Source organism: Phoca vitulina, unplaced genomic scaffold (genome assembly GCF_004348235.1).
Source record: "Phoca vitulina isolate PV1807 unplaced genomic scaffold, GSC_HSeal_1.0 scaffold2, whole genome shotgun sequence".
Taxonomy (NCBI): domain Eukaryota; kingdom Metazoa; phylum Chordata; class Mammalia; order Carnivora; family Phocidae; genus Phoca; species Phoca vitulina.
The window spans coordinates 60,854,833-60,878,134 of record NW_022589705.1 but is presented as its reverse complement, the minus strand read 5'-3'; the positions used below and the strand labels follow the sequence as shown (position 1 = coordinate 60,878,134).

Genomic DNA, 23,302 nt, shown 5'->3' with positions numbered 1-23,302 from the left:
GAAATAATGATGTGAAAATATGACATTAAAATTGACTGGAAGGAGGATCCTTTTGTAGTTCGTAAGCGTGATGATTGGGTGTTCACGCTGTTGTGTGACATGTGCATCCCCTCAAACCTTGTTACAACCTCGGCACATTACCTGTCTGGTGTGAACTTGGAAAAAAAAATTGACTGGAAGGAAAAAAGAATTAAATACTCAATAAATATCCTGGGCATACCCGTACAGTGAAAAATAAAATAAAATGAAGTCCCTAAATCACACCAAAGAGAAAAATAAATTCCAGGTATATTAACAGACCTAAGTATGAAAATCAAAACTTTAAAATGTATGGAAGATAAAGTTTAAAAAAATGTATAGACGAAAATAGAGATCTCAGTGTAGGAAGGAATTTCCTAAAGATAAATCATTTTGAAAATGCTATATTTATTCATGTACTATACTTTTTGCTTAATGATAAAGGCTACAGAAACTAAAAAATTACAATGGGAAATCTCTGTACCCTCTGCTTAATTTTACTATGAACCTAAAACTGGTCTAAAGAAAAAAGTCTATTTAAAAAAAAATACAAAAGAGACCTTGGGAGATAGATGAAAGCACTGCCATTATCATTACCACCATAAAACAGAGCAGCCAAGATGGCCTGATTTATATGTCCTCTAACATTTGGGGTTCCTCACCTGGACCACAGAAAATCATTTGAGTGACTATTTTCCCAATTCTTTGAAGAATGGTACAATATTAGTACCACTGTAGATACACAGGGGAGAGATTAATTCACTGTTTATAAAAAGGTTTCCAAAGGGAATTAGGACTTAATGCTCTCCAAGAACCACAAGTAAGGAAGAAGGGATTGATAACTGTAAGGCATGTTTTGGCAGCAGGTAGGCAGAGATCTCAAAAAGGGTGAAATAAAATTGTGAACACAAATTTCTAAAAATAATATCTTTTAAATAACATACTATTCAAAGACCCCATCAATCATTCATCAGAATAAGAATCTAAGAACAACAAAAGAAAACCTTAGAAGAAGGTCTCTGAATTACTGCATTCAAAACAAGGACTTCTACAATAGCCCTTAAAATGTGCTAGGTATTGTCCCAGACTCCTTACATATATTAACTCATTTATAATCCACATGACAGATCTATGAAGTAGGTACTATTGTTATTCACATCTCATGGATGAGAAAACTGAGGCACAAATGGACAAGTACTTATCCAAAGTTACAGTTAGCAGGTAATGGATTCAAACTAGGTTCTGATTCCAGAGTCTGAGTCCTTAATCACTAAGCTATACAGCGTCTACAGACTAAATGTCTCACAAGTACGCTATTTTTCAAATATATGTAGATGCTTCTGTGATTAGGTAAAACATTGAACAATGCTTTTAATAACTGATTTTCACTTATATTTTCTCAACCAACTGATTAATCTAAAAATAAAATTACTATCATGCTGCTTTCTTTAAAAAGTTCCTTTAAAAAGGCCCACACAATGGATGATCATGAAAGACTCTTCTTGTGTGGACATTCCATGAGTCTATGTGATTACAGATTCATAATGGTAAGCTCCACTAGTACTTTATCATTAGTTTGCCAGCATGCCTAAATTTTTTTCATGCCTAAATTTTTAACCTTGCCTATATGGTTAACTGATCCATACTCAAAATGAAGATACAGTCTTAGATATGCACCTGGCATTGGCTCTCAATAAATACATACTAGTTTTCATTGTCCCTTCCTTGATTCATACTTTGTTTTTCTGTCTTCCTATTCCAAATCTCCAACTTTCTTAAAAAAAGAAAAAACTCATTGCAAAGTAGAGTTCTTTATTCCCTCTGCAAAATATATAATGGGTCCCTCTTATCTGTAGGATAAAGTAAAACTGCCTACAAGATACATGAGAACCTTCAATTCTGGGCTCCATGTTACCCTTCCTCTTCTTCTACTACCCTCTTTTCCTTATATTCACCTGTGCCCCAGCCTCAATAAACCATCTTCTTTCTCCGAGAGACAATATACTTCAATGTCCCTGTGCCTTTCCTAAGCCATTTCCTCTGCCTTGAGTGTCCTTCCACACCATCGTTACCTGGAAACACTATTCATTCCTCAAAGCCCAGCCAAATTTAATCTCCTCTGACTCACCCTGAGCTTTCTTTACTGTGCTCTTATAGCAGTTTGTACTTAACCTCTATTATCACACATACTACACTGTAAACAATAAACAAACTGTAGGACACTATAAACAATAAACTGTAAACAATAAACTGAAAGACAGAGCCAATGTCTCATCTTTCTTTGAGGTTCCACAATCTAGTACAATGCGTAGCACATTCCAGAGGATTAATTAAACAATGATGTGTAACTATCACAAAGCTTCTAGTACCTGGTAGAAACTCTTGGAAAATGTGCCAGAGGTTGATAGAAAGAAAGGATTTTATGTTCTTTTACCATTCTGTGAAAAGCTTCACTCTGCACTTAAACTATAAGTAAATATTAATAGGAGCCTCAAACTGACCTATGATAAATGCTTTCTGTTAAATTAAAATCATACCTAAATTTCTATACTGGTTCAATATTTTTATAGTCTATAGACCAAGACTGATCTGACATTTAAAATTTCCATTATATGGAAATAATCTTTACTGCCTTATTAGCACATTACTGTGGCATATACCTTTCTTGTGTTTTTAAGCTTATATATTGTGTTTTTTACATAATATTATGTACTATTCTTACTCTTCAGGAAGGTGGAATAACAGCTTTACTTTAACACAGTAACTGGGAAAACTACAATGGTTTGAAAATTTCTTGTAAGTAAATTATAAAATATTTTTTTAAATGCCACCTACAGCTCAAGTAATTTTATTGGTTTGGGAATATAATCCATCATAAAAACCTTACTTTGGTCATAAAGTTATTATATAGTTTATATATAATGATGCTAGCCTAAAAAGCATTTTTTAAGAATCCTGTGGAAAAATTTTTTTCTCTTTCCCTTTAATTAAAAATGTTCAGGGGTGGGAAAAGGAAAAAAATATCTGTTACCTATTCCCATCCTCAAATACTCTAGTCTGATTTCCCACCCTCTCCCAACCCTCCCCCCACCAAAAAATCTTAGACTTGATCTCTAATAATATCTAGTCTTTATAAATATATGCAATTTTGATGTCTCTACTTCTATTGTAAATCTAATTAAAAATAAAATTTACCTTAAATGGGTCACATAACATAAGAAAATGTCTAGGGGCAGGGCGCCTGGGTGGCTCAGTCAGTTAAGCAGCTGACTCTTGATTTTGGCTCAGGTTGTGATATCAGGGTCGTGGGACTGAGCCCCTAGTCAGGCTCTGCACTCAGTGCAGAGTCTGCTTGAGACTCTCTCTCACTCTGCCCCTCCCCTCCCCCCTGTTCTTTTCTCTCTTAAAATAAAGAAATAAAATCTTAAAAAAAAAAAGAAAATGTCTAGAACATAATGCTAATGTTTTAAAGCTGAATATGAGGCATGTACAGTATAATCACAAATAAATATAAAGCCATTTATGTATATTCATAAAAAATATAGCGAAATGTTAACAATGGCTCTCTCTAGAATGTGAAATTGTAGGGGTTTTTTTATACTTTTCTATATTTTATAAGATTACTATGGACCCATGTATAATCTGAAAATGTCAAGTTTGCAGTTTTTAAAGTATCACATATCTCTGGTGGTTTCATACCAGTATAAAAAAAAATATTCAGATGTGACGGAATTTTTATGTAAAAACTACCAATAGTAGGAATAATGCTGGTTTCCTTTAATAAATTGAAACATTTTTCAAAACTAGTATTTTTAGTGAGCCACTTTAAATACACTCTTTGAAGATAAGTTTGTGCAAAAGGAAAGGGAATAAACAAGCCAATATATTTACTCATTCTTGACCTTTTTTTTTCCACAGAGCAAACAAATTCACTACAATTTCCCAGCCTCACTTCTTAGCTGTAGTAAAAATCCACACAGTAATACAAAAGTATAGGCTTCAAGGGAAAGGTTACTGAGAAAATACCTCACCTTAGTGATATATTCTAAGCTGGATAGATGTCCATATTAAAACTAATTATAATTAATGTTTCTTCATGTCTATTTCTTTTTTTTTAAGATTTTATTTACTTATTTGAGAGAGAGAGAGAGAGCAGGGGAGGAGCAGAGGGAGAAGGACAAGCAGGCTCCACGCTCAGTGCAGAGCCCAAAGTGGGGCTCAATCTCACAACCCTGGGATCATGACCTGAGGCAAAATCAAGAGTCAGATGCTTAACTGACTGAGCCACCCAGGGGCCCCATCTTCATGTCTATTTCTAGATATGTTAAAAGATCATCTCTTGGGGCGCCTGGGTGGCTCAGTCATTAAGCATCTGCCTTCGGCTCAGGTCATGATCCCAGGGTCCTGGGATTGAGCCCCGCGTCGGGCTCCCTGCTCAGCACGAAGCCTGCTTCTCCCTCTCCCACTCCCCCTGCTTGTGTTCCCTCTCTCACTGTCTCTCTCTGTCAAAATAAATAAATAAAATCTTAAAAAAAAAAAAAATCATCTCTTGGGGCACCTAGGTGGCTCAGTCGGTTAAGCATCTGCCTTCTGCTTCTCCTGAGTCCCAGGATCAAGCCCTGCATCGGGCTCCCTGCTCAGCAGGGAGTCTGCTTCTCCTTCTGCCCTTCACCCTGCTTGTGCTCTCACCCTACTAGTGCTCTCTGGCTCTTGCTCTCGCTCTCTCAAATAAATAAATAAAATCTTTTTTAAAAAATCATCTCTTAAAAAATCTTAACACTAATCCATACACAAAGGGCCTACTTTTTCAGTAAGCAAACTTAAAGTTATTAAACTGCACAAAATCAAAACGAACAGATGCAAACATACATACTACAAGAATCAGAATCAAAATTTCACCGCAAAATTACTTGTAATACTACCACCACTGCAATGCAATTTCCCTATCAACATCAGTATTCAGATAAACTTGGCTATTTTATTTTTGGTATAGATTTGCTTATCCTGAGACTAAGTGAAGGCAACAGATGCACATCTCCCCTGCTTGCCCACCTCCCCAACGCCCCCCCTCCCACCCTTGACTAGGGCAGTGGCAGGCTCTCCTAGCAAACAGTATCTTCCACCAAACTAGGATAATTGTCTCTTAACTTTAAGGTAGCCCTTTGGGAAAATCCTCTTCTGATTCAGTGCGTGACCTCAGCACTATCAAATGCCATCCTATCAAGTAAGTGACTGAAGACATTTGCAGAAGCCTTCCTAGTTATGCTCTATTTTCCATGGTCATGCTCTACTTGCCTATCTGTGCCATCAACAGAAGAAAGAAGGATAGCAGCAATTAAGAGACTGGCAAGAATGGAGTGAACAAAACTACAGTAACACAGTGCCAAGGTCTGTTTTAGAAAAATACCAAAGCAGCCACATCCAAGATTCCTCATCACGGAATGAAGGGATCCTTGCGTTAGTATCTTGGCTTTATTTAAAAAGAACTTTCAAGGAAAATGTCCTGTTTTCTAGAAATCACACAAGTTAATGAAAATTATAAACTCGGGTGCCTGGGTGGCTCAGATGGTTAAGCATCTGCCTTCGGCTCAGGTCATGATCTCAGGGTCCTGGGATCGAGTCCCGCATCGGGACTCCCTGCTCAGTGCAGAGCCTGCTTCTCCCTCTCCCTCTGCCACTCCCTCTGCTTGTGCTCTTCTGTCTATCTCTCTGTCAAATAAATAAATAAAATCTTTAAAAAAAAAAAAATTATAAACTCATCCCCATCCTTCCACACCCCATGAAGTGCAACAGAGGTAATGAAAATAGAATTTAAACAAATACATAAAAACTCTTAGCTGTATTAAAAAGAGTAAAATTTATTTTAGCAATCCAAGTCAGTTATATGACTTAAGAAGTAACTTAAGTATTAAAGCTGTTAAGTATTAGCAAAATGAATACATTTGCATCTGTTTCACATAAAATACAGAGTAAAAGATAAAAATACCATTAACTTATGAATACTTATTTAAAAACCCCAAAGCATATATAAAGACATGTACTTATACTAGTATATCTATACCTGAAGAATTATTAAAGAGAACAAGGGGAATTTTAAATATTTCAGTAATCTTATAAAAATGCTATTTAACTGATTTTAAAAATTCTACAGACTAATCCAAAACTAGAAATAATCTAGAAAACATTCATTATGTTGGCCTAATTCTCAAAACGGAAGTTATAGGAGTATTCTTTTTTTTTAAGATTTTATTTATTTATTTGAGAGACAAAGAGAGATCAGAAGCAGTGGAGAGGGGTAGAGGGAGAAGCAGACCCCCCTGCTGAGCTGGGAGCCCAATGAGGAACTCCAGGGTTCCGGGATCATGACCCGAGTTAAAGGCAGATGTTCAACCGACTGAGCCACCCAGGTGCCCCTATAGGAGTATTCTTTTTTTTTATGGTATGTTAATCACCATACATTACATCATTAGTTTTTGATGTAGTGTTCCATGATTCACTGTTTGCATATAACACCCAGTGCCCCATGCAGAACGTGCCCTCTTTAATACCCATCACCAGGCCAACCCTTCCCCCCACCCCCCTCCCCTCTAAAACCTCAGCTGACAATGGACTCTGAGGAGTATTCTTAATATAAAAAAAGTATCAACTATAGAGCAAGATGTTTAGGTCAAAGAACAGAAAGGAAGTCTATTAAACTAGGTGGGTGTTAGAAATCCTCACCAACAGCCTGCCTTTATTTCTCAATCATATGCTTCCCAGCATGTTCTAAGAGCATTATCGCTAGGAAAAGAATGTTGAGCTCATGTATCTAATTTTATTTCTACCCAAAATAAGTCATCCCTCTTCATCTAAGGAAAAAAAAAAAACCCTAAGTGATTAAAATGAAACAAAAAAAGGACAATTACTATGATTACTGAACCTTTACTGAAAAAGTATAAACAAGTGGGAGCTTCTTTTGCATGAGAGTGGCATGAACAAGTATGAACTTTATGGAAAGGTCTGACTCTGTGTGAACCTACCATGCTCCCAATCCTTTCTGTGTAGGGCTTCTGGGTGTGTCTTGTCCTATTTTTAATTTCATGTACAAAACTGAAGTTTATTCATTTCTATGGTCAACAGCTTCCTTAAATTCATCTCCATGTAATAATATATTATCAAATATAGTGAAAGAAATTTTCCACAGTACAATTTCTTAGCTTAAGGAGTTTACAATAGAGACTGGAAGATACTGGAATCATACACACTATACTAGCACAAGAAGGTAACATACTGGACATATCATCTAAGTAAATACACACTCCTCTGGGAGTTCCAACATAGGAAAGATTAATATAGACTAGGAGACAGAGAAGGAAAACTTTTATTTAGAGAAGTGGTGGGATTTGAGCTGGGCTTTAAGGCATGGGCAGAATTCACATAAGCAGGGAGGTAGGGAACATTCTAGATCACAACAACAGATATAAGCGTAGGAATAAGAAAGAGAATGTGTATGGCACAGTTTAGAGGCAGACAATAAAAAAACAAGTAGTACAAGAGGAGAATTTGTATCTCATCTTCTTTTCCTACCTCCAATATACCCATGAGGTAGGACATCCTCTCATCATTAACAGCGGCAGTGGGCAGCAGTCAAGATTTTTCACAGCTGAGAGTCATGATACTAAAATTGGTTTAGGAAGAAGGGCAAGAAGAGGATGGCAAGAAGAGCACTTATGATCTGATTTCAAAATTTCCGATGTTAGGTAAAAGGGTGGCAATAAGGAGAAAGAAAACACTGACAGAAATAGGAAAGTCCAAAACTGAAGCCAATTTTATTTTCAACAAAATGAGACTCATTTTAGATACACTGACTTTGAAATGAGAAACACTAAAATGTCTAACTGGAGATGTGAGATTAAAAAGTAGAGGGCTTGATAAATATTTGGTAGTCACCAGCATATGGATGACAGGGGGTATGAAAAAGGAAGGAAACAAGGTGGAGGCATGTATCAGTCAATCCCTGACAAAGGCAACAGAAGCAAAGGGTCTGACAGGCAGGAGAATATCTGAGAGAACAAAATTCAAGAAAGCAGGAACCAATGCAGGAAAGACCAATGGATCTGGCCTTAAGATTATTATTGGTTCTGGGAAGAAAAATTAAAGCATGGGTAAACAGCAGACTAAAGAGGATTACTTGAAAGGATAGGAAGAGGAAAAAATGGCCACATAAAAAAAGAAAAAAACAGATTGGTAGCTAACATGCCAGTAATAACAGAAAAAAACAAAAAACAAAAAGGTATTTTCATATTGGTGAGTCCTGTGTGCAGATAGCCCTAAGTGAAGGCAGAAGTCAGAGAAGGAAGAGCTGGAGGATAGATAATAGGGAGATGATAGTTAGGGTATAGAATTCTACTACTAATCAGAACATTTATTCAACTTTTACCTGGTACCAATCACTCTCTGAGGCACTGTAACTGCATTATCTCATTTTATTCCTATAGCAACTCTAAGTATTTGGTATTTTTATTATTCCATATTACAGAATAGAGAGCTAATGTATAGAGTGGTTAAATTACTTACTTAGGATTACAAACCTTGTAAGAGTCAGAACTAGAATCTGAATTCAAGTTTGTCAGATACCATGTTGTTCCTACAAACTTCTATGCAACACTGAAGCAAAGCACACAGAAGAGTGAATTCCTAATTTGTTCACTTTCAGAAGAAAAACTTTAATAAATTTGTATATAGGCAGTTTAATGTAGGAAAGAATGTGGGTCTGCCTTCTCCCCTTAACAAACAAACAAACAAACAAAAGTCCAAACCATGTACCTTTGAGATAGAATGGTCTTTTATAGCTTTTTCCCCTTGGATCACTTTGGGCCTAATTTCTCCAAAGAACTTGAGGAACTAGCAGAATACCTCATATGCGTTAACAGTGATCATTTCAGGAAAAAAAGTTGAAGTTAACTGCTGGTTTGTTTTTCAAGAAAAAAATCTTGAACTTAAAGTTTTCAAGATTGTAGTTCATAGGAATATAGATAGGAAACAAAAATTTAGAAATTAATTATATAGCAGATTATTTCTAACTTACCTATATTAGGACTAAAGACTACAGATATACAAAACAAAAAAGAACTAGTCTTTTGGCACTTTGGTTGCATCTAAAATTTGGTTTCTGTGCTTGAGATATGAGCTCATATAATTACTATCTATGACTTTATAAATATGGATAAAAGCAAGAACACTCAGAAAAGCCGAGTTTGGATTAGGCAGACACTCACTAATAGGTCAAAATTCCCTTACTTTTCTCCTGATGTCTTCATTATGGCATTTCTCAATAGCACCTACATTAGAAAGTCAGGTGAGAAAGCACTAAAGTTCTTTGATTTTGCGATTAATTAATAACTCCAGTAAACTGCCTTTTGCCAGAGAAATTAGAAAATAAAGCACTAGGACTTAAGAGTTACTTACAGATTTTAATTATCCATGTTATTCCTTAGTCTGTGCCTCATTACCAATGGGTAAATCAGAGTTAATCAATAGGTAATGAAATCTACTTATTACCATGTGCTTCAGAAAACTGAGAATAATCACTAAAATGAAAAGTGTTAATTACATGTAGATGTTACTTATCCATGTCATTCTTAGTCTAGTGTCTCATTATCATGTATAATACAGAGATACCTGTATTGGGGTGGAATGAGTCATGAATCTACTAATACAAAGCTTTAATCCAATGTTATCTTTTCAACAAACTTATGTTCAAACATTACAAATTGGTCTGTACTCTGCATGCTCCAAGATGCCTTTTATTTACAGCACCCAATGCAGAAAAATTAAATAGACTCCCTCTGCTAATTATACATTTTGGATTTAGCAAAGCTTAAGATTTAACATATACCTTACCATCACCACTAAGTGAAAAAGGACAAAAAAAAAATCATGAAGAAATCTTGACTGATAAAAAACTTCTAAAATTGTAAGAAATCAAATATTCAAGGATAGCCCATTTAGCCTGAAAGAACAATATAAATTTCAGTGTTGTTCTAAACCAGCCTTTTCAATTCACATTCTCAAAAGATGCAGTAGGGAAAAACCAACAGGTAGATGTACATAAATAACAAAATACTGTCCATTGCAAAAACCTTCATACTTTGAAACACTATCTGGCTAAATTTAGAAGCTGTCCAGTATTATATCAGTAACTATATCTATCTCTTCAGATTGAGGAAACTTTTATAGATTATTTTATCTTCCATTCTTAAGCTATTTTCAGCAATAATTGCTTAAGTCTGTGTCTCTTTTCATTTCCTAAGCTCAAAAACTGCACAAAAATAATGTAACTGAGGTAACCACCCCCCATTTCACTACCACAAAGGGAAATATATTAGTGATGATCTCTTGACTTTTCCATCACCTTTAGGAAAATTCCAGTATATATAATAAATGTAGTAATCTAATAAAATAGCCAACTTGTAACAAGAAGTCTCTGGCTTCTTCCTCAATCTCTCAGTAAATCATTCTCTCCACCCAGGCACAGTACATCTCAGACAATCTCTGGTGTATGTCCTACATCAAAACAAAACAATGGATCTACCAATTTAGAGCTTTCATTCATTTAAAACTATCAGCACAAGCAAGAAAATCGAACATACAAGTAACATGTTTTAAAAGGCCCATCCATATGCTTTTACTGGCAACTGACAACAGTGCTTCTACATCCAACCTCCTGTATGTGCTGGTATAACATTCAGGAAACAGTGCCCCAATAACATGGTCACATGCAATATTTACTGCTCTAAATGCAACACTGCTCAATTTTCTATATTTTTAATGTTTGAAATACCCCTTTTTATATCATTTCTCAATCAGAAACTGAGGTTTTATTACCTTTTCTATTCGTAAAATGAAGGTACATAATGCAGCACTTAGTGAAAATGAATTAAATCTCATTATGCTAAAGTTTAAGATATCCTGGCTACTAAGCAACTTACAAAATGCTATTTTAAATTGTTTCATATCATTTCCCATCCTATCAGTATTACAGTATTATGAGAAACAGCCCTTTAAAAACACTAGGTCTCCTTAGCTAACAAAATTTCACATTCGTAAAAAGCAATTTGTGTTTTGATGATGATGATGGTGGTGATGATGATCTCACTCATTTAATTTTATTGGTGTAATAATATTTACATCGTAAGTCATTCAAACTTACCTTTAATGATATAATATGTAGGTAAATATTATCTTAAAAATACTTTCAAAACTAGAAATTTATGCTAAAAATACTGCTTTCTCATTGTAGTATAATCTTTGCAGGCCAGAATTCAGAGAAAAACTATCATTTTGCAAAAGGCAAATATTTATATCACATAAATAACAGGTATTCCCTTGACCTACTCATCAATACCACAACCATCACATGGTAAATGACCCTATACATTTAAAATGAATCCTCCTAAATCAGAAATAGAATACTGAATTTTACAGTTCACTTACCTGAACCTCGCTTGTCCTCTGTTTAATAGTATCTTCTTTCTCCTTAAGGTCCTGTTCCACATTATTCTTTTCCCTAGAAGACCAGCAAACAATGCAAGAATATTTGAGAACATCAGCTACAGCTGGTATGGTTATCCATCCTCCTAACCCTGAATCGCTTTTTAAATACATAGTGAAACATTCAATTTTTAAGTGAAGGGCAGAGTTTTCCACCCTCTTTTAATTATTTATGGAATAGAAATCAATATAAGCCGTTTGTAAAAAAAAAAAAATTGCTTTCTCACTAAAATGTGGTGAAAAGAGAATAGATTAAAAAAGGAAGAGGAGAAAAATAATCAATGAAACAGTCAGGTTGCACTGATCTCACTGTTGCTATGGAAATGATGTCCAATGAAAATTGCTGGTGAAAAAAAGGAGGGGTTGCATCAGCTCTGTAAGCTTAACCCTTAAGTACCATGTCAAATCAAATGAAAATGGCTAATAGAAATAGTCAACAATATTAAGGAAAAGGACATTTAATGAAGTGTTAATTTCCCCTTAAATCACTGGTGTGTACCACTTTTAGAATGAAACATAGAAGAAATGGATAAGACTGTCAATACACAGTCCATTTGCTCCATCAAATACCGCTCTGCTCAAAAAAAACTATTTTAGGACCACTTATCAATTCCAGTTGATCAAATACATAAAACAGTGTATACTAAGTAAAAAAAGAATTGCATTAGCATTTATCTCTTTCTATACTCTTCAGATCAAACATACTAGGATCACTTGTAGTCTGAGATACATTATCTAAATTCTTACATGCTTCCATCAGAGCTAGATTCCTAATGAATGAGTCCTAAGCAACCTTAGATTCAGAATTACAATATAAAGCTATTTCTTTTGATGTAATAAATTTAATTGCTTGTACTGAAATCACACACACACACACACACACACACACACTGACTTGCTCTCTTCATTTTTTCTTTTCTTTTCTACAAAATGAGAGAAAAATCCATAGAACTCTGCAGCAATACATTTTTGGGTGGGGGTAAAGGTAAAAGAAGGCAACATGAAGAAGGGGGGATGGCATTCAAGAAGTCCTCCAGACTAGTACTGTAGAGTTTCTCCTTAGAGCTTCAAGACTATTATTTCAGTTTCATCCCAGACATCACCAAAACATAAGCTCAGGCTCCATTAAGCTGTAGCATAAAGGCAAGTGGGAAAATTAGACCAGAGGAGATACTTAGGGGACAACTTAATGCTATATTTATATTTCTCGACCCTTTTTGAGGTGATATTTTAAATGTAGACAAAAATCAACTGTTTTGGATATGCAGGCACAATGTTCTTAAGATTTGTAAGGAAAAAAAAAAAGCCCAAGAATAAAAGCTATTTGTATACTGTTACTTTTAAACACTTGAGATGGCCAAGGAGCTCACTAACCATTTGTCAGATGGGTCGCAATGTGGGTCATGATGTCGCAGAGATTTTAAACAGTCCCTTACCATGCGAATCATTGTTGCAGCCCATTCCTCCCATACCTCAATCTACTTATTATGCAAAGGTCATCCCCCACTTCCCTTATAAAATCAGGTAAAATAAAAAAATAGAAATCACAGGAAGAAAAATCTAAATATACCACACAAATTCTGCAAGCTCAATCTTGGAAATTTTTCCTTTCCTCCTTAAATGAGCAGAAGAGTGTTTTCTCCTGCTGCAGCATGTCAGAGATAAGTCACATGAAAAACTAGCCCCCTTCCCCAACCCCAAATTCTCAGAAGCATTCCACACAGGGTGAGTATCAATTTCTGACAGCAGCTAATAACAAAAATAGAAAACATCACACAGTATCATAGATCAGCACTGCACACACTAATGTGCATGTTTGTATTCAACCCCTTCTGCTTCTCTGTTAACTGCTGTTACTGACAGTGTCTGCTCAAAGATCAAGTGTGCAGCAGGAAAACAGGGCTGCAAGAAAGCAGTGAGCTGACAACGCAGCCAAGACAGAAGAGTAAGAGAGCTAAAAAAAAAAAAAAGGAAGCTTGCTTGGTGAAAAAGGAAAACAGATTACAAAGGACTGTCAGCTCAAACCAGCAAATACAGTCTGTGTTTTGGTAAAATGGAGGAAGCTTAGAAGGTACAGATTCCGCTTCATAATTTTGGGTGTGGGAGTGAGGGTAGCAGTAGTGATATCTCCAAACATATCCCAAAGACCATTTCCAACTAAACAAAATATGGGAGTGTCAGGCATTAATTCTCATAGTACTGAGATCAATTAAATTTAACTTTTGATCCACTTTTATCTAGTAAAATTCTGGCCTCATAATAATTCCTTTATTATCAAAACCAAGTAGTATAAGAGAAAATGTGTAAATGTGTAAATTACTAAAGAGAAAATGTGTAAAAAAAAAAAAAAATCAGTTATATTACCTTCTATTAAAACCACCACAATTGAAAATCTGTCCTACAAATCAGACTAAAAATCAAATTATTTTCTCATTAACTTAGATTATAATTTCAGGGATGCCAAATTGTTATTCTGTGATATTCCATTGACTCTTCTTCTTCTTTTCTTTTCTTTTTTTACTTAAATACAATTAGCCAACATATAATACATCATTAGTTTCAGATGTAGAGTCCATAGACTTTTAACCTCTATAGCTATCCTTCTCATTTCGGGCAAGTACATTTAGGTGCTTGAAGATGCTTAGGTGCAAGAGAACGGGACCTGGGTCATATTTCTTACATTCTCCTTTCTTTCAAATAACGTGTATTTTTCTACAGGTGATGGATGCATAACTATACAAAGCATTCTGCTTAACATTAATAATTCAAAAACTTAATTTTTTTTTTTAAGATTTTATTTATTTATTTGACAGACAGACACAGAGAGAGAGGGAACACAAGCAGGGGGAGTGGGAGAGAGAGAAGCAGGCTTCCTGCGGAGCAGGGAGCCCGATGCGGGACTCGATCCCAGGACCCTGGGATCATGACCCGAGCTGAAGGCAGATGCTTAACCGACTGAGCCACCCAGTCACCCCTCAAAAACTTAATTCTTTTCAAGATTCTGTGCCACAATAAAAAATATTTATATGCAGTTTTCCAAGGAGCCCACCAATATATGTGGGTAAAACAGATTTAAGATATATTTTAAAAATAGGTGTGTGAGCATTTTGCCCAAAGCACTACTCATCTTGGATGACAGGAAAGCTATTGCCTTCAGCTTAGAAACTTCCAGAAGGGAAAAGAAATGATCATACATACCTTCTATCTTAGACTATCTCTGTGACCCTATTCACTCCCAAGATTCTGGCACATCCTAAAAAACCCACAAATACCAATGCTTTAAATAAAGAAAGGCTGGGGATAAGGCTCCCTAGTTTCCAAAAGCTGCTGGTTCTGATTCGGTGGAACCTAGTATGTAAACCAGCAAGAAAAGCAAAACCCAAGCTAGGCTTTCAGAAGCCTAAAGTTGATAACTGCATAAACCTACTATGAAGTAGTCAAAGCTATTCACAAGGACAGTCAGGCTCAGGGACCCAAGTCCATGAAGTTCACTTTCATTTCCCCAGGCTCTGTTTATGGGAAGAAGGGAGTGAGCGATCTGTCTTAATTTTGATAGAATACCAACATTGTCAGAGAAACAGGTTTAAGTCACCTTCAAAGCCCTTCCCAGAAACATAGTTTTAGTTTTTTTTTCTGAATATAAATATCCATTATTTTCCAACCATAGAGCAATAAAAAGAGAAACAAGTTAGAAACCAAAAACCAGTTAGTTAGAAACTCATGAAGAGGGACGCCTGGGTGGCCCAGTCAGTTAAGCATCTGCCTTCGGCTCAGGTTATGATCCCAGAGTCCTGGGATCGAATCCCATATCGGGGTCCTTGCTCAGCAGGAAGCCTGCTTATCCCTCTGCCTGCCGTTCCCCCTGCTTGTGCTCTCTCTGACAAATAAATAAATAAAATCTTAAAAAGAAAAAAAGAAACTCATGAAGGTGTATTTTTCAACCCTGAAACTTATTTATAAAAATCTTTTGGGGCACATTTGGGGATCTTATTATTAAGTAGCTTAACTGCCAAAATCTCTCTATCAAGCAAACACAGAAAAGCAAGCTCTTCTCATTAGTCTTGTTACTATTCTCATTACTACAATAGTCTTTTTTTTTAAAAAGATTTTATTTATTTATTTGACAGAGAGACACAGCGAGAGAGGGAACACAAGCAGGGGGAGTGGGAGAGGGAGAAGCAGGCTTCCCACGGAGCAGGGAGCCCAATGCGGGGCTCGATCCCAGGACCCTGGGACCATGACCCGAGCTGAAGGCAGATGCTTAAGGACTGAGCCACCCAGGCACCCCACTACGATAGTCTTTAGTAAAGCATCTAGGTCTTACAGAGAACAAGAAAATGGGACTAAAAACTGGAGACTCAGATTCTAATCTGGCTCTGCCATGAAACAGTTGTTTTTTTACTCTGATGATCACATAACTTTCAGAGCCTCAGTCTTAATTTTCATTATGCAGATGCTAATATCTCTACCATCTTAAGATTTGCAAGGTAAAATGTACAAGATGTCATGTAATTAGGAAAAAAGCAGGCTTTGAGCCTATGCTGTGCTTGCTTTTTGCTGATAACATTAACATTACTTATAATTTTAAATAACACTGATGGAGTAATTTTTAAATTTGTTAAAAGGAATTATGGGTTGCAATAAAATTTAGAACACATTGATCTAATGCATAGAATATATAATGTAATCACTGAAATTTCTGCCCCCAAATCTTGCTTAATATTCAAATAACTATTCTCTACCTTTAGAAACTCATTATATGGTTTTCAAAGCATAAGATTTGGTGTAAAATAGCCCAGAATTCAAATACTGACTCCATCACAGGGCATCTTACTTAAATCACTGTAGTAACAGTTATTTGTTCTGGCTGACCCTCCCTTCTCCTAGGACCCAGAAATCCTTTTGGGAGACTGCTCCTCTCTTTCTCCCTTACCTATCACCTTTCTGCCTGAACAGTTCAAGCAGAAGATGCCATATTTTTACAGAGTCAACCTCTCTGAGCAATCACTGGCCAGGGACTGGCTCCTGACCAAAGCTTAACCAGTCACATTCCACCAACTCACCATCACAGGGATTAATTCAAGAACAGGCCCATGATTAAAGACAAGGCAGTCAGGATCTTTATCTAGGATGCCTTTATTTGGAACTAATAGAAAACTATTATTACCACTATACTATCTACTATTACTATCATTACAACTAATAATAATAATTATAATAATATTATTATTATAATTATGGAAACTGGCATTTATTAAACATTTACTACATAATAGGTGTTATGTGATAAGCACTTTACATGGATTATCTCATTCATTCTCAGGAAGAATTATTCCTGTGAAATGATGAAGACGGGCAAATGTGAGTCCAGGTGCTGGGGATATTTGTTGTCCCTGCCTAATGAATAATAAAATTTTCACATAAAAAGCTGAGGTGAGGTCCTCTTTCTGCCATCTTTTCGTCCCCCCATAACAGTGCGCATGAATGTCCTGGCAGATGCTCTCAAGAGCATTAACAATGCTGAGAAGAGAGGCAAACGCCAGGTTCTTATTAGGCCGTGCTCCAAAGTCATCGTCCGGTTTCTCACTGTGATGATGAAGCATGGTTACACTGGCGAATTTGAAATCATTGATGATCACAGAATGGGGAAAATTGTTGTGAACCTCACGGGCAGGTTAAACAAGTGTGGAGTGATCAGCCCCAGATTTGATGTACAATCGAAAGATCTACAAAAATGGCAGAATAACCTGCTTCCGTCCTGCCAGTTTGGTTTCATTGTACTGACAACCTCAGCTGGCATCATGGACCATGAAGAAGCAAGACGAAAACACACAGGAGGGAAGATCCTGGGATTCTTTTTCTAGGGAGATGTAATACATACATGCAAATAAAATGCCTCAATGGACAAAAAAAAAAAAACCAAAAAAGCTGAGGTGAAAGGCAAGCAGACAAGAGAATCCTGGTAGGGCTTTAGGCTCTGGCTCCTTTCCCCCCTTATGATGGTTAACTTTATGCATTAACTTGGCTAGGCCATGGTACCCAGGTATTTGGTTAAACAGGTATTTGGATGTTGCTGTAGAGATTTTTTTTTTAAAGATTTATTTATTTAGAGTTGGGGAAGGGCAGAGGGAGTGAATTTTCAAACAGACTCCCCACTGAGTCTGGGAGCGTGGAGCCAGACAGGGTGCTTGATCCCACAACCCATGAGATCATGACCTGAACCAAAACCAAGAGTCAGACACTCAACCAACTGAGCCACCCAGGCAGGTGTAGAGATATTTTTTTAGATGAAATTAACATTTAAATCAGTAGACTTTGAGTAAAATAAATTACTCATCATAGTATGAATGGGCTTCACCCAATTAGTTTAAGGCCTTAAGAGAAAAAAAAACCTGAGGGTCCCCAAGGAAGAGAGAATTCTATGTCCAAACTGTGTTTGGACTTGAGCTACAACATCAACTCTTCCCTGAGTCTCCAACCTACTGGCCTGTCCTACACATTTCAGACTTGCCAGCTCCCACAATTGTGTGAGCCAATTTTTTAAAATAAATTGAATATAGTATCTACTTTATATATCATATGGGGGGATTGCTGCAAGGAGTGAAAAAGAAAATATACAACAAAACTCAATAATACTTCCCTATACAACTTTAAGACCTATCTACTGATTCACCAAACCAATACTGAATCTTACTATATACTTGTTACTGTGCTACACTTTAGGGCTACAAAAAACAATGAGATAGGTACCTGCCATTAAGAAACTCAGCATTCAATGTATATGAACGGTTTGGCAGAAAAATATAAAAAGATAATCACAATGCAGAGTACTGGGTGCCAGAACGGGCAAGCACAAGGTGCTGTGGGAACACAGTACATGGGTACCTGACTCTCCCTGGAGAGGGTCAGAAAAGGCTTGCTTGGTATCAGTGAAGGCAGGTTCATTAACCGCAAGATAAGCTGTAAAGATAGTAAGTGGTATGTTTATCAACAGAAATTACTCCAGCCTGGGCATGCTTTGTGAAGGAGGTGAGACTTCAGCTAAGCCTTGAAGGAAATAATGAATGTCAGATAGAAAAGTGGCATTTCAAAATGAAGGAGAACTTATGCAAGAAAGCACACAAGATGTCAGCAAAACAGCAGACTAAAAGGCAGACTAAGAAGAAACCTTCCCAAATTTGATAAAACACACTAATCTACAATCCAAGAAGCTCAACAAATTCCAAGCAGGAAAACCCAGAGAACCACACAGACACATTATAATGAAACTGCTGAAAGACAGAATCTTGAAAGCAGTGAGACAGACTAGTCACATACAAAGGATCTTCAATAAGATTATCAGTAGATTTCTTAGCAAAAACTTTGATGGCCAGAAGGCAGTGGGATGATATATGTAAGTGTTAAAAAAAAAAAAAAAAAAATGAAAACACTATCTGGCAAAACTGTCCTTCCAAAATGAGAGAGAAGTTAAGATAGTCCCAGATAAACAATGACTGAGTGACTTCCTCACCATAAGACATGTGCTACAAGAAATGCTAAAGTGAATCCTTCAGGTTGAAATGAAAGGATGCTACTAGACAGTAACTCGAAGTCATATGAAAATATAAAGATCTCCAATGAAGATACATGGGCAAGAACAAAAACCAGTATGATTGTAATTTTGGTTTGCAACTTCCCTTTAACTTTTCTACAGGATTTAAAAGACAAACACATAAAAAATAATTATACATCTGTTAGTAGATACAGAATGTATAAAGATATGATTTATGACATCAATAACAAAATGGAGGGGACAGAACATAATTATAGGAGTAGAATTTTATATGTGATTAAAGTTAAGTTGCTATCAAGTCCAATTAAATCATTCAGCTTGGGAAGATAAAAAAATTCTGGAGATGAATAGTGGTAATAGTTGTACAAGAACATGAATGTACTTAAGGACACCGAATTACATGATTAAAAATGGCTAAAATAGTAAATGTGCTATGTATATTTTATCACAATAAAAAAATAATGAAAAAGAAGAAAGCACAGAGGTGAGAAAATTCTAGACAGATTAAATACCTAGGATGGAGAGTTCATGTGTGATAAATGAAGCTGGAATTGAAAATCAAGGTAGGATAATAAAAGAATTTCAGTACTAGGTAAAGACATAGTCTTTTAATATACAGGAAAGGAGAGTCCCTAAAGGTTTCTGAGCTGCGCTTTTTTGAACTCTGAAAGGCATTATTTAGCAACATAACTCTTCTTTTTCTGCTGACTTCTGCTCCGTAGAAGAAGAGAGGAAGTAGAGGCTCTTATTGCTCAGAAAGCTGATGACAACTGCTAGAAAGGCAATAGAACACTCTGACTCTGTTAGAAGAACTGTCAGAACTGTCAGAGAACTGTCAGAAGTCTTGAGCTAGAGTAGAGTAACAACTATAGAGAGTTGAGAAGAAAATCTTGACTTGTACTTCAAACCAACCTTTTGGTTTGAAAGTTAGACAGCCTTTCACTCTAAGAATTCACAGTGACTTGATAAAAACTTGAGTTAAAGTTTGAGAGTCAAGACATTGATTTGTACCTTTAAGTATTTAATTTCTCTAAAAGTTGCCTTAAATATATAATCTCTATATGACTGTATATTATTTCATTCTTTTGACAGTTATTGAATATCTACTAAATGCCAAACAAGACTGATGTTGGACCCCTACCGATAGTTTGCTGGGGGAACAAACATAGCCATTAATCATAAAACAGTAAGACAAATGCTGTAACAGTTTAAGTGCATATGGTTCTACGGGAATAATTAAACTTCTTAATTCTGCAAAGCTGACTGTTTTAACAAGTTTTATTTTTTAAAAATAACTCAAGAGAATGTATTCACAGGCAAAAATTACTGAAAAGAAACTCTAGCTGGGATCAAGGAAAACACAAACTTTGGGGTGTTGCTCACACAGCTGCTGCCCTGTCAGTGGCAGAATCCAAAATTTGATGGTTCATTTTTAAAAGGAGAAATAAAAGCTTATTCTGCAAACCCCAAATAATTAATTTATTCTATGTATCTGACAGGACAAAAGGAGATGAAAAAAGTAAAAGAAAAGAAATGTAAAACAAGGCCTTAATTTTCCTAATTATAAAACAGGGATAATAAAGTTGATAAGAAGGACTAATTTATATTACATCTAGAAAGACTTCAGCACAATGCCCAGCACACATTAAGTGCTTAATAAATGTCAGCTATTATTATTACCATTATACTATTTACTAGTATAAAAGTACAATATTTACTGGCTTTTTAAAAGTTGCCATCAAGCATCCACAGTGATGGCAGTTAGGACTTAAATATGTGGGTAGAAACTGACTCCTATCCTTCAGGAGCTGAAATTTCTTGGTAGTTATTTTTGTTTCCCAAAGACAGACTTTAACACATCTTAAAAATTATTGCTCTCTTAAAAGAGGTAAGAGCCCCTTAGTAAGCTACCAGTGCCACAAAATAATAAAAGCAAATATAATTTTTATAGAATATAAATGACCGAGACCAGGGGCGCCTGGCTGGCTCAGTGGTTAGGCGTCTGCCTTCAGCTCGGGTCATGATCCCTGGGTCCTGGGATGGGGTTCTGCATCGGGCTCCCTGCCCAGCGGGAAGCCTGCTTCTCCCTCTCCCACTCCCCCTGCTTGTGTTCCCTCTCTCATTGTCTCTCTCTCTCCCTGTCAAATAAATAAATAAAATCTTAAAAAATAAAAAATAATCGGAGGGGGAGACGAACCATGAGAGACTATGGACTCTGAGAAACAAACTGAGGGTTCTAGAGGGGAGGGGGGTGGGGGGATGGGTTAGCCCGGTGATGGGTATTAAAGAGGGCACATACTGCATGGAGCACTGGGTGTTATATGCAAACAATGAATCATGGAACACTACATCAAAAACTAATGATGTAATGTATGGTGATTAACATAACATAATAAAAAAAAAAGAAAAACAAATAAAGATAAACCAGCTCATGCCTGAGTGGAAAGTTCACAATTTCAAAATTTTTGAAGTCCTAAAATAATGAAAAAAGTATACAGGGAGAGTGAGTGTGCAAAAATAAATAAATAAATAAATAAATAATAAAAATAAATGACTGAGACCAGAGCAATCCAACAGAAATACAATGTAAGCCACATACATAATTTTAAACGATCGAATTGCCAGATATTAAAAAGTAAAAAGAAACAAGTGAAATTTATTATATGTTTTACTTAATCCAGTATAGCCAAAATATTTACATTCTTTTTTGAAATCCAATATAGTTTACACTAACAGCACATCTTAATTAGGATTAGCCATATTTTAAGTGCTCAATAGCCAGATGTGGCTAGTGGCTACTGTATTAGATAGTGCAGACTCAAACTTTAGCAGGTAGGGTTTCAAATAAGGGAAGTCTCCCTAAACAAAGGTTTTAAATGCTGAGCCATGCACTGTGTGTGAAAATTAATTAGACTGACTCATTACCAACAAAAGCACACTACAACCTAGAGCTTCAATTATTCAATCAGTCTCACTACTGTTGAGGTAGTCACGATTGAGGTCTGATACTACCACAGATCTTTACAGGGCCAGAAACAGGTCAGGTCGGATCATATAAGCAAAAGAGCTCCAGATTCAATGGTATAAGCAATGCTCTCTTCAGAGCTAATGGTTTCTAGTGGTATGTGAACGGAACTAAACCCCCAAAACATAAATTTTTTAAAAGTTCAAACTGTATGCTAATGCTGCCTTAAATAGGTTTTTCAAAAATCAGTTCCTAAATATGACTGAAACAGAGATCTATATATTTAGGAACACAAATTCTGGCTCCCTGGCTACATAGTTCCAGTATCCCTTTAACCAGGGAAAGAGAGTGTTCATTCAGTTACTGGAACCAGTGTGTGCTGAGCACCTATTCAGTAAAGTGCTAAGCTGGTTGTTGGGGATGATGATGATGACGACGATGACAACGACTACGAATGTATACTGAGAATTTATCATGTTCCAAGAAAGATATTAAGCATTTTACATATTAGTCATATTCCCATTTCACAGATGAAGAAACTGAGGCACAGATAGTTAAGTTACTTAGGCTAAGTCATGTCAGGAGCCAAACTAGGCAATCTGGTTGGAAAGCCATGCTCTGAAATAATATACTATATTGCCTCATTAGAAATAAGAAACAGTCTGTGCTATCACACATGGCTCAGAATTTACTAGAAGAAGAAATAGAATTCAGTATTGTAAGCATTCTGAGAGAAGGAAATTGAATGCTCTCTGAGCTGAGGTAGATACCAAGGAAAGCTTCTTAGAAAAGAAGACTTGTCTATTTTTCATCTGAAAAATCGGGATAAAACTACTTATCCTTAGGTGATGTTGCAAGAATCAAATAAAAGAAATTATATAAAGCAGGCATAGCAAAATATCTAATAACTATTATTGTAATTATCTATCCTGTTTACTGGCCCAAGACCAGGATAACAAACTGGCCTAACAGGATGTAGCTTTTACTTCCTGATGTACTTGCTAAAAGGACAGAGACAGGAAGGAAGTAGAAGCTGATAGAAGACAAATAAATATTAACTCCTGCCTCAGCACAATTCACCACCACTATGCTATCTTAGTGACTGAAGCAAGTCTTGACTTTTCACTGTCAAGAACTTCTCTATTTGAGACATTTTAGTTTCAGAGCAAGTATTCTTAAAAATGGATCCATGGATAGTTTTTAAGGGTCTGGGAACTCCTGAAATAAATACAAAA

General features: G+C 36.1%; 2 protein-coding genes and 1 non-coding gene across 4 annotated transcripts in view; 2 read left to right on the top strand and 1 right to left on the bottom strand.

Moving 5' to 3' along the window:
- The window catches only part of EPS15 (epidermal growth factor receptor pathway substrate 15), a 142,072-nt gene that overhangs the window by 42,251 nt on the left and 76,519 nt on the right, over nucleotides 1-23,302 (bottom strand). For both annotated transcript variants that reach the window (XM_032429233.1, XM_032429238.1), the window contains exon 13: nucleotides 11,494-11,566. In XM_032429233.1, coding sequence (XP_032285124.1) covers nucleotides 11,494-11,566 — 73 coding nt within the window. The remainder of the gene's footprint in view (nucleotides 1-11,493; nucleotides 11,567-23,302) is intronic.
- On the top strand, nucleotides 47-151 carry LOC116627161. The gene has a single exon (XR_004298440.1). It is a non-coding gene; the product is annotated as a small nucleolar RNA U13 (small nucleolar RNA).
- On the top strand, nucleotides 16,974-17,449 carry LOC116647704 (40S ribosomal protein S15a-like). The gene has a single exon (XM_032429251.1). It carries the CDS (start codon nucleotides 17,031-17,033, stop codon nucleotides 17,412-17,414), a length of 384 nt encoding a protein of 127 aa, XP_032285142.1. The 5' UTR covers nucleotides 16,974-17,030; the 3' UTR covers nucleotides 17,415-17,449.